The sequence below is a fragment of the Pyrgilauda ruficollis genome, unplaced genomic scaffold (assembly GCF_017590135.1).
Source record: "Pyrgilauda ruficollis isolate IOZ18807 unplaced genomic scaffold, ASM1759013v1 scaffold3, whole genome shotgun sequence".
Taxonomy (NCBI): Eukaryota; Metazoa; Chordata; class Aves; order Passeriformes; family Passeridae; genus Pyrgilauda; species Pyrgilauda ruficollis.
The window spans coordinates 24,848,690-24,861,369 of NW_024524377.1; the positions used below are offsets into that span (position 1 = coordinate 24,848,690).

The following is a 12,680-nucleotide window of genomic DNA, read 5'->3' on the forward strand; positions in this document are numbered from 1 at the left end:
GTCAGGAACTACCTTTTGTTATCGTGTGGGCTGGCCTGGGGCTTGCATCTGTGTGGTGAAACACTGCTTGGCATGGCACAAAAAACAACAACAAAAAAAAAGACAGGGGTAATATCCAAGAGCTTTGGGATTGCTTGGAAACTCTCTGTTACTGAGCATGTTTAATCTGATATTAAGAAGAAAAAATATGCACCAGATGAACATGAATCTAGCACTGAAAAGTAGACAGTACAGAATATAAATGGATTTGGCTCCATTTTAGTTAAAATAGTGTCTTATTAGTATGCAGTTTTTAGATTTTCAAAAATGAAGTCTCCTGTTGCCATTAAAAGTCAAGCTTATCTAAAACAGGGATACAATTACTGATGTTTTATTTGCCAGTCATTCTTTCATTGAAAAGTCATACATGTACAACTCATTTGGAACTGGCTGCTCTACAAGCACCAAAAAAGTGCTTGTGTTATCAGGAAGAAATGAGGTTGTCATGTTTCTAAAAACTTTAGAAACAATTACTGCTTGCTTTCTCAGTTGTGCTGTCCACACAAATGCTGTAGGTCTTCAGAGGTCTGCTTGGCAGCCAAGAATAGCAGATAGAGTAGGTGGTAGAATTTTATTTAAGTTCATCTACTTTTGAGTAAAGAGGATTTCCTTGATGAAAGACATAGTTTCAAGTACTGAACTTGAATCATGATTTCTCCTCAGAGATGAGATTTAATTTCTTACAGATTTATCTGAACATATTTTCAAGTACTCTCCTATCTTAAGCCTTCTTCTGTATGTGAACTTTGGTGTTTCCAGCCTCTGTAAGGACATTAGTTGATCATAAATAAGATTTATTTGCACATTCAGATATGAGTTACATTTGTTCTTCAGATTTGTTTTTCACAAATCTGGAAGCAGTCTGGAGAAATTGGAGACTTAATTGTAGAGTCACAGAGGCATTACACTTAAACAAAGTTGCTGTCCAGCAATAATTAAGATCTCATGCTTCCGTAGAAGAGAGTGGCATAAAAATATTTAGTGCAGGTTTTTAATCTACTTGGTGCATTATGAATTTGAGCATGCTCAGTAAATGATCCTGTCTTCTCTTAAATTCACTTTTCACTTGATCTTACTCCGTTTTATAACTCTTTGCATGTGCATGACGTGAAGGATATAGAGAAGTGCTGAGCTGCAGAGAACCTTCTGGACAGACAGGAAGTGGGAAGAGAAGTTGATAAAAATTACGCATTTTAGTCTTGTTTGAAGCCATTGATATAATTTGGCATATTATTGGATAAGGCATCATTCCACATTCTCTGCTTAAATACAAATAGATTGAATACCATTTACTTCTGTAACATTAGCAATGTATAATTACATTCTTGATCAAACTGAGTTTTTCAGCTGATAGCATCTGGGAGAATGCCAAGGAAAGGAGTTTGCTTTGATTATAAACATAAAATTGCGGGTGTATATCCAGGGGTCTGTTTGTTTTCTGATGCTGATTTCACAGAAAGCTTCAGCCAGAAAATTTCCTCTTACAAATACCAGTTTGATGTCAAACAGCACAAGGAGAGACTGATCACTTCTAGTGACTTTTCAGTCTTCAGTTATAGGAAGGATAAACATGCTAAAAGTAATTTTAAAAAGGTCTATAAAACCCCTTCTTCAGATCAGTGTTTTGGCCCCTTAAGTAGAAAAAGACAAGACTTCAAGAATGACTCAGTAATGCAGTGCAAGCTATTCTGCTTCTGGGTGATTGCAGCTGCAGTTCTGTGCACTATTTTGGGTCAGTGGAGAACACTGAGTCTGTGTCTAAAGTACTAGTTGTGTACATGCACAAATAGCAAATTATTTGAGGACAGATTTATTCTGATAAGGAACAGTGAGAGTCCTGAATACACACTGTAGTGTAATGGATATGATTTCTATTGGGTTGCACTGTCTCTTTCTCTTTTGGCCTTAAAATAAAGTTTACTTGGAAGGGAGTAGATTTTTAGATTTTATTTCCTTTTGAAATTGTCTTATTGATCTATTGGAACATAAACAAAACCAAAAACAAACAAACAAAGCAAAAAAAAAAAAAAAAAAAGAGAAAACTTCATTGTTACATCATCTTGTTTTCCTTCCCAGAGTATGTAAGGACTCAAACATGTTTTATTATTTCTGAGGACATTTTTTAGAGGAAAAATAAGATGTATTAGGAAAAGAATGTGTTTGCTGAATTACTTTAACCCCATTGGGAACTTCTGTAGGTATGTGGGTCTGACTAGATAGAAACTCTCTTGCATGTTGTCTTCTCTATCTTCTTCATTTTTGAGCACTGCTGAGCAGCTTGGGCCTTTGTGTAGTTGCAGCATCCAAAAGCTTGCGACAACCCCTCTCAGTCTTATCTTTAAATCCTATGCATAAAATGCCACTTTTTCAGTGTGACTGCTTCACAGTCCCTGAATAGGACATGTGCTTCAGCATCCTGTTACTCAGCAATGCTTTAACATAAACTTTGAAAACTACTGATGTTCTTGTAAGAATAAAAATCTTAGCAGTGTTGTCTGGAGACACCTTCTTATAAGTTCCACACCTTTCTATTGAATAAGAAGGGCTTGAGAGGGGGCTTCAGCTGCTTCTCTTGCTGCTTGTAACTAAACATGCTTTCATCCAGCTTTGCATGTTATATAAAGAAACATAAATGTTGGTTAATTGAAAAAGTGGTCTTGCTTTTGGTATGTTCCAGTAATGTCTGATTTTTATCAGTACCTTTGATTGTGTGTGGGAAGGTTGGAGGGGGGAATATCAGGTGGATTGTGGATAAAATATATCACTGTCTAGTGTAAGAAAAGACAGGTATGTGTCAAGGAGAAGAGGAAGGCCTAGTTTTACCAAACAGGGTGGTCAGGAAGTGGGGAAGGTACGTGCATTTTAAATATGGTTACAGGAAGTTACAGCAAGTAATGGACCCTTCGTTTTAATAATTGCTCTGGGAACCTAAGGACCCTCTTTTTCTGAGGCAAAAGATTTAATCAAGGAAGAAAGACTGCAGTAACATAACTATATTATTTTTCTGCTTCTGTGAGGCCAGTGAGTCCAGCAGAACTATCGAAAACTACAGAATCATCTCTCGTTGCATTGTTTTGAGAGAGGCTGAGAGTGGTTTGATTTGGAGATATCGAAATCTCATTTGTAAGCTGATACATAGCAATGGTAATTCCAAGGCAAAGTTTCCAGAAAAGTAGTAAATGCAGAGCAGAGTAATGAAACCTCCCTGTAAAGTTTTGGGTTTGCATTACACCTCAGAAATGTGAAATGGGATCAGGCTGCATTCCTGCTACACAGAGGTGGCAACACCACCAAAAGCTTTCTGTCTCTTCTGTTTGCCACGATGTAAAATGCACCTTAGCTAACACTCAGCATGAGAGGATGAACTTCCACTCAAATGTCAGACTCACTCAGATACTTGCCACCATGTTTTTCCCATTCTGCAAAAAAAATGTAAACGTATTTGCTTGGCAGCAAGCTGTGTTCAATAATCTTAACAGTAGAGCACCACAGTGACTTTAGCTGGGCTGGATCTGTGTTTCTCCAAATAATCACACTCTACAGCTTTTACAAAGAAAAGCAAAATTCTTATAGCCTGAGTGACTCCTTTTTTGCTAACATGGTGAAAATTTATGCCTTTTTCTCACTGAAATGAGATACATGGAGCAAAACTGTTGCTCCGTTTTTAGTTTTGAAATTTGAATGCTACTCAGTTTTCTAACTTCTGAGAACTTGGAGCTTAGATAAAGGCTGGAATAAGATTAAAAGATAAAAAGTATTTGTGTGCAGCTCTAATCATATTATAAGCCTAAAAATAAGGATTTAAGAAATAATATTGTAATGATTTTATTTTCCTTTTAGATTCCAGTCAAAAGCACAGTGCCTCTTCTATAACATAAAGTGTTTCAGAGATTTAATTCCTCTTAATGCAAGGGTTGCCTTTTTTTTTTTTCCTCTCTGAAACATGTAGATGTTGAGATAAAAGCAAATATGGTAGAAACACCTAGACGGGATTGCTGTAAATTCAAGGACGATTGAATTTTGGAGAAGAGAGAACTAGGAATTAGGTTAATCTCCAATAGGAAGTGTGGTCACGTTGTTCACCGTGAGAGCTACGCACAAGAGAAGCCTTCTACCCCTGTTGGAACATTGTGATTGTTAGCCTAGGAAGTGGCCTAATTCTGAAGCTTACTTAGCACTCACCAGAGCTTACTCTGACTGAAAGAGATCCTTTGATCTTGCCTCAAAATAGGATAAAAATAGTCTGAAAGGGTGCTGGGTTTGTTTTAGTTTGTTTTTCTTAACAGCATGTAGTAGGAGAATGGGTAGTAGTATCTGCACACCAAGCTAAAACATATTAGCCAAATGAGGCCTAATTCTTGTTTATAGACAAAGTTTGGGACCAATGTTCTGACTGAAAAAAGTATTACAGATGAAAGGCCAATAAAGCTCAGGGAGCACTTACTGTTAGACTCTGTTATTCTGCTAATTAGGCAGGAAAATTGACTGAAAATCCAAAAAAATTTAAGCAAGCGGAATCCAAGTGGATTAGCAAATGAGGTTTGTTTTGACATTCTGTGCACATCTTTGTCTTTATGTAACTTGAATGCATTCTCTGTTTTCTGATTGGTTTGGGGATTTTTTTGGTTGCTTCTTTTTTTTTAATAGATACTGAAGGTGTAAATGGAAGAGAGGAGTCTGTAAACCTTAATGATGCTGATGAAGGATTTTCATCGGGAGCTTCCCTCAGCAGCCAGCCAGCTGGGACCAAACCTGTATCCTCTGTATCCCAGAAGAGCAGCTTAAGGAAAACAGCAAGTGGGCGTTCCGCTAAGGAGAAGGAAACCTCTTCTGCAGCAAAATCCAATGAGAGCCCTCGGGATTCAGTAGCTCGAAAGCAGTACACGCACCAATCCTCTGACCTGGATGGAGATATAATTGAGATGACACCTACTAAGAAACACCTCAGCCTGCCTGCTGGGCAGGTGGTGCCAAAAGCCAACAGTTTGGGCCTGATCAGGACCGCCAGTGCTTCCTCCAGTAAATCATTTGACTATGTGAACGGCAGTCAAGCAGGCTCCAGTGTAGGAGCTGGTACAGAGGGTTTTACCAGTCTAGCAGCTGGCAACACCAATCGGTTTTCAACTATCAGCCTACAGGAGGACCGGCTAGGCCAAGCTGGGGAGGGTAAAGATCTCCTTTCCCCAGGAGCTCCCCTAACCAAGCAGTCTCGATCTCCAAGTTTCAATATGCAGCTGATATCCCAGGTGTAACTTTGACTCCCTTCCTTAGTATTCCTTCTTCTCCCTTAATCCCTGGCAAGTTCATCCTTAGGCAAAACATGAACCATCATCCCACAGTGTGAAAATACTGACTGTTGTGATCTCGTTTCATTTGGTTTAGCTATCATACTGTATTACTGAAACAGCAATAATTCTTCTCTCACCTTCATCCTCCTTCCCCCTTGTCAACATGGTAGTGAAGCAGTATATAATGTACTGTATGCCTTTTTCCATGCCTTCCTTTCTCTTTGGGTGATGTGCAATCCATCGTAGGCTGATCAGTCCCATTTCAACACTGTGAGACTGGAGACACCGGCGGAAATGGTGAATGTGATCCCTATGAGATGATGCTTTGGCTTTGTTAAGAAATAGAAACGGGTTTGTTTTCTCGGTCTACAGTACTGCAAAGACTACTGGATCCTGACTTGTCTTTCTCAGAACCAGGAGTGCCTCAGAGATTCTAGTGTGACTTTGGACCTCTCTGAGTCTGTGCAATCAGTTCTGGGGAGGGGATTGTCATTGCTGCTCCTGGCTGCCTACAGCACTTTTTTCATTAAATGAGGGTAGTTTTTTCTTGACTGCCCCCAGTCTCTCATCCCAGAAGCTTTTGATGTTCAGCAACTGAGACATGCATATTGAGAAGCTGTATTTCCTCAGAGACAGGATTCTAGGTTGATAATGTGGGTTACAATGCACTTCTAATGGCGTTGTAGTCATTTGTAATGTTACATGTCTTCCCCTCCAGGACACAGGGTCATTCTGCATTTAGACTAAAAGTTAGATACCACCATGCTGTTAAAGCAATTTGGTTTGTAAGTGGGAAGGAAACACTGCTTCCCCAGGAAATAATGGCTAGCTCTGCTTCATTTTTGTTGTTGCTGTTTTTGCTGTGAGGTGCTGATCACCGAATTGAAAGGTGCATTCGGGTAAAGAGTATTTCTCAGGCTGCTGTCTTTTGTATTATGGCTGTTGGGACACCCCCCACCCCTTTCAGCTGCTTTCTCAATGTCCCTGAATTCAGTGATGGAGTCATTTGAGGAATCCTACAGTCCAGACAGACCATATTCTCAAGGTGCTGTCTCAGGGATAGAGACCATAGTGTGCTAGGAACACTGAAGCTTCAATGTGAAATGTTTTCTAGCAATGCCATTTGTGCAAAGGGGTACTGACAGTCCGTGTGTTTTTTTTGGTTTTTTTTTTTTTTTTCCCAGAAGAATCACACTTCATTGCCTTGGTATATATAATCTTTTGAGTTCTTTTAACTCTTATTTTTGTGGATTGGCCCTACTCTAGAAAATGCAGAACTCGTGCCATTGAGCCAAGCCTCGAATGTATATGACTGGTGTGTGGGCACTGGCTGGTACTTATGTTAGAGGACACTGCTTAGAAGCACATTTCTGGTTACTCTGGAGAATGTTTGGCATTCTCTTGCCATCTCTCTGTATCTCTTTTTGGATTGATAGAAAACGGGAAAGTTCATCCTCTCTGCTTAAGTCCTGTATGATATCCTGGAAGTTTACAAACTGTAAACCTTCAGGAAAGAGTTACAATTTTTATGTGGGCACTTTGTTTCACTGTCACTGTGAAGGATAAATGTAAGCAGTTACAAACAGCAGGCTGCCTTTGAATGATACTCTTTAAGATATTCAAAACAATGAATGACTTGGTGTGGTATTGCTGATAGTTGATTTTGGTGGGAATTTTTTTAAGCTTTATTTTAAATAGATTTTTTTTTAATTTACATTAAAATTCATTAAAATATTTGAAGGTTTTTTTGTGGTTTGATGAGTCACTTTGGTAGCCTAGTCTTCATATCATACATTCGTAAAGTGAATGTAGTGGCATCTGATGTAAAAATTCAGGTAAAGAGTAAATAGACTCATCAGAAGGAAAACCTGACAGTTTCTAAATGGTAAATAATTTTTAAGGACCACCTGTCATGCACAGATGGAACTAAGGCAAAGCTGAGATGAAGCTACAAGGCTTACATTTCTGTAATAATGTCAAAAGCTGTGTATGGTTAAAGTTTTCTTTTTTTTATAAAATAAAATTTTCCTAGTGTAGGCAATTGGTAAGTCATGACTGGAAGTACCAAGTTTATACTTTGTAGAGACTGTCAAAAAGGAAATTTGCTTAAATATTTGGAAAGAAAAGGTCAGGAGTGTCAGCTAATTTTCTAAGAATTACTTAATTTTAGTATTTTAAAAAGTTGTTCATTAACAAGGTTCTCTACTTTTTATATTTGTCATTAGATGCATTCCTCCAGAAGTTTTAAGACACTTAAATTGGCATCAGGTCAAATTTTGCAATCTTTTTTTAAAAGCAATTTTTTTGTCTGGGGTCCCACACTACGAAAACTATTTCAGGAAAGTGAGATGGCTTTACTGGCTTCAGATAGAGAAGTCAAATGTACATGAGTAAATTCAAATTGTCAAAAACCTCAGTCAGACTACCTTTTAAATTATTTTTACACTTCTCATTTTGGTCATGTGCCTTTTGTTATGGTTTCATTCATTGTATTTTGGTTTGTTCTTGTGTATATATACCTACTCTGTATCAGTCTTTTTTAAAAGAGTTCAAATTTATCCCTGTAAAAAAAATTTATGGTTTCTGTGGTACATCTGTGACTTCTCAAAATTTACCCTTTTAGTGCAGTGTTTCAGTTGTGGGAGCTTGTTTTGTTGTTTTTCAGCCAAGTACTGTTGAACATTTACCTTACCAATGAAGTCATCCCAAGAATCTACAAACCAGCTGTAGTCCCAGGCTCTGCAGTGCTGTGTATCATGTTTATCATTGCTGCTGCTAGATGTGTCTCAAACCATGCTAAGGTGTGGCAAGATCATAGCAAATCTTTATACACTGTGTTCAGTGCATTCTAAAGTACTGTGGCAGAAATAAAATTAGAACTGTCTGGGATATGGGTTTCTGATTATATATGCTAAATACTAAACAAAGTACAAAACATACTTAAATTTTCTGACACCTGTGATAAATGTTTAGACTTAAATCAAACCTCTTTATCCTAAATTCACTCTGCTGTCTCTTCTTTTTAGAACATGTAGTACTGGAGGCACTAGATTTAGGTTCTGCACTGTTTGAGTGCAACTGCAGCATTATAAAAGGACAAGAAGCAGAACACTATGATTTTTCCCTCCATGTGTATGCGTGCATGCACATACTTGCAATTCTTAGGTGAGGAAGGCTAGATTCTATATTCTGATGTATACGTATACTTCAGTAGGGAAAAATGAAATGTTCCCTGATACACATCACAATATGCTGCCATTTTGCAACTAATTTTTTTGGACTTTGTCATTTTAAGAAAATACAAAATGTTGGGATTGTGAACTCTAGGTTGATTATCCTTTTCAGAGATTTATTGTGAGCAGCTTTTTGGTTGAAAGGTGTTTGAAAGGTGAACCATATTTTCATTTGACAGAGAGCAAAGTGATGAAGTAAAAATACCTATTAAAATTAATGTTGCAAGATGACCGTTTCAATTTCTGTATTATCCCTTTGGTTTTCATTTGGAAAATTTCATAAAATGGATACTTTGGTATCACTGTCCATTTTAAGTGCAGTTTTCTTTGAACACCCTTTCTGATGTGAATTTGAAGTTTTTTAACAGCATACTTCATTCTGTAATGCTGAACATCATGTTGCAGCCAGTAAGCATTAGATCTAGTATTTGTAGTTTGCAAGTGTGTTGGTCTTAAATGCATTTCCAACATACTCCTGCTAGCTTTAACGTAATTAAAGTCATCAATATAGTGAGAAAAAAAAAAAAGACGTTTTCGACAAAGTATTTATTTGCACTACTTATGAATACTGGAGTTTACTGGGACAGGGTTTTTTCTCACCGTGTGAGGTTTACTTGTGTGTGAGTAGGTGCATACATTTGTCACGTGTTGACAATCAATTGCCTCAACTGTGTGTATACTGTATGTAAATAGGAACGTATTTTTCAAGATTAAGGGGGAAACCTGCATCTTACTGGTGGTAAAGCTACTCTGCAGTAAGGTGACCCCAACTCTGCTTTTTGTCTTCAGATACTATGTGGTTTGTTTTACTTCTTTAATGAAGTTTATTAGTGTTCTTGGAAAATTGTAGCTCCAGGGAAATTTTCCTCAATATTTAATGTATAACACGTTCAGAGAATTATATTTTGAAAAATTAATTTTGGAATAGATAATTCTATGCTATGGCTGTATTTTAACCTAAGAGTTTGAACTTGTCCTATTTTATCATGAACCAATGGCTATCTCCTCTAAGTGTTCAGCATTTTAACTTTGGTCACAAACCAGACATTTTTGTTTATCTTGGCTTACAAATTTAAATTCATTTGAAGACTAAGAGAGAATCAAGAATAACTTTTTGAATAAAATCATAAAAACCAAGCTGTACAGTGTAGGTACTATGCTCATAATCCTAGAGGAGGTGAGGAAAATACAATGGAATATGTTTGAATGAAACATATGTACTGCACACAAAAAAAATTACTTTGATGTTAGTAGATCTAATAATCTCATCCTTAAATTCTCTCACTGCCAAAGGTATTGCGACCTTGGCATGTTTAATATAACATTAAAGCCATCAGCTAGGTGTCATTTGTAACAAGCATTTATATCATAGGAATAGTTTTCATCAGAAGAGTAAATGTACCTCTTTTATTTCAGTTTCTTGTTTAGGATAATTGCAGGACTAAAGTTGCAAAATATCACTCCTTTTCAAGCATGCTAAGCAAACAAGTCAGATCCTCTGTACTTGCATCACATTCTGGATTTATATAATTTTTTATATTTTATATTCAATATTTTAAATGCTATTTGTTTCTAGCATATGGGCCTTAATCTGTTAATTATTTTTGTTTTTTCCTCACTGGCACTTGGATAAACTTTGCTGTTGAAAGGTTTTCTGTAGGTGATTCAGGGTAGTAAATACACCCATAAATGGGTGTTATGTTAGTGAATACATGTATCAGTCTGTTAAAATTTCTGTCATGACCAGCTGAAGAGACAAAATACTTGCCTGCCTCTTGCACAGTGGTGGAAGATGATGGTGAGCTGTGAGCAACTTGGTTTGTTCCTGAAAACAATAAGTAGATTTTGCAAGACTGATACTTACAAGGTTTTTCCACATAGTCATTATGAAATTTTATTTAAAATAAATATTGGAACAAGATTTTAAAACAACTGCCAACCATTTTAGATAAACTTGCCTGGTAGGTTTGTCAGTTGTCAAGGCCTGTGATATTAAAAGTTTAGAAGAAAGCTGTGCAAGTTTCAAGGGTACCTTACAGCTTCAGAAAAGGATTAAGTAAAAATCTCTCCCATTTTAATCATCTGTATTTGAGATTTAATGAAAAAAATACCATTTTGCTTCTATGCTTTTACTTATTTTTCTCTATGCTATACCTCTCCCTGTTTGTTTTGTTTTTTTTTTTTTAAACTGTGTTGATCAGATTTTACCAAAGGTAGTATCTGAGGGACCAACTGAATTAAAAAATGGCTCCATGTATTATCCCTTCTATCATAAAGGATTCCTAAGGTTTTCCTGTGAGGAGCTTGGTGGGAACAGATGTATGTTAAAGCTTTGTATCCATGCAGTAATGTACATTGCCCTACATTTTAGCTTGTGCATGACGAGCAGAGTGATGAGATCAACTTTTATTGAGCAGCCCCTTGGGTGTGAGCTCGGGGTGTTTTATAGTCTATAAGATTTAAGGGGTTTTAGAGAAGACTGTCTTTGCATTCTGATACAACTTTTTAATGAGCGATTAATAATCTATTCAGGAGTCAAAATTTAAATTGCTTTAAAATGTGGTTTGGAATTCTCACAGGTTTTGATTTTCGAGGGTAAAATGGTCAGGGGGAGATTTCTGTTTAGAAGTATCTGCTGGTAAAGTGTCTCTATGGTGCTTTGTCATGGAAACTTCCTCACAAATCAGTAGTGAATCCTATGTGTTTGAGTCCTCATCCTCCCCAGAACTGCTCACGAAACAGAAAAAGTAGAGCAACCTTTTACCTTTAGTTCTAAAACAAGTACTTGGGAGTAACAGAAATACTGGCTATTGACACTGTTCTTTCTGTTTAGACAGTTACTGTGGTTGTGCTAGAATTTCATGTTATTAGTTTATGAAAAATGCAAGTAGTAAAAACTTTGTGGCTTCAAGTATACAGTAGATGTGAGTTAACAATCACTCAGGATAAATCAACATGTCAAAATATTAATAGATTCCTAGTACTGGGGTGTGTGGTGTGTGTGTGTGTGTGTCAGTGTTCAATGATTACTTCTGTTTTCTTGCACATAGTACATTCTTTAGGGGTGGATATTAGCTGGTTATTTATGGACAAATACCATATTATTAAATAAAACAGTCATTTAACACTTTTTTCATATTGAAGATTCCAGGAAAAAGCTAATAAAGATTTTTAATAATCAGCTACTCTTAATACATTTTAGATTTACTATGGTAGCTTTTATTTGCTATTAGAAGACCCCAACAACTAAATTGATAAATACCCCATGCTGCATTTTTTAAATTTGTAATTCCTGTACTTGACAATGAGTTTTTTGATCTGTTTTTGTCCCTGTTAGAATACAGGACTTGCTCTCGGTTTTACTAGCAAAAAGAAACATTCTGCAAGGGTTAAAAGATTATTTTCTTACTTTTTTCGTCATACCAGGTTTGTTTCTCTGAACTAAGGTTTCTGAGGATTTTTACTACTTTAGCATTATTTAATCTCATAGAAGGAGCATAAGCAGCACGTGGCCCACTTCTTGTGGGCACACAGGCTAGGCAAAGGACATGGCTTGGTGGTGTGAGCCCCTCTTGACCAGCATCGCCCTGCTCGCTGGTGTGAGCCCCAGACGTTCGAGATTCGGTACTGGTGAAGGACTAAATCAAACAGGTTTTTAATAACCGTGACCTCTGCTGTATGATGTCCTTTAACCTGGGGACCAGGGAAAGTCTTCATTCTTAGTCCTGAAGAAGGCACGTATTGAAGATCGTGTTATTGGTGCATGTAAGCCATTATCTTAACTGTCTTACTGAGCTGGTTCATGCTGTTGATTTGTTGAAATGTGAAATGTAGTTACTATTGACTTTGTAAATACCTGCCAGAGAAGAAATATAATTATTTTAAATCATTGTAAATAGAGATGTATAAAACTCGACACAATCTGCAATGCAGAAAAAATTATATATATATATAAATATATAAAGATGTTAAATAAATATCGTGCTGTTTCTGAACAGAAATGAATGCTTTGTGAATTGCCGGTTTTTGAAGGTGCGCTTCGGGCTGCTGCGGGCGGTGAGGGCAGTTCTCCCCGGGAGCCGTGAGGGGATCTGCCGGGGCGGCGCTCTTCCGGCACGGG

At 37.1% G+C, this 12,680-nt stretch overlaps 1 protein-coding gene across 5 annotated transcripts in view; it reads left to right on the forward strand.

The window, feature by feature from the left end:
* FAM126B (family with sequence similarity 126 member B) overlaps positions 1 to 12,561 on the forward strand; it is a 49,861-nt gene extending 37,300 nt beyond the window's left edge. For all 5 annotated transcript variants that reach the window (XM_041472922.1, XM_041472923.1, XM_041472921.1 and 2 more), the window contains one exon: positions 4,687 to 12,561. In XM_041472922.1, coding sequence (XP_041328856.1) covers positions 4,687 to 5,291 — 605 coding nt within the window. In that variant the 3' untranslated portion in view covers positions 5,292 to 12,561. The remainder of the gene's footprint in view (positions 1 to 4,686) is intronic.
* The last annotated feature ends 119 nt before the right edge of the window (positions 12,562 to 12,680 follow it).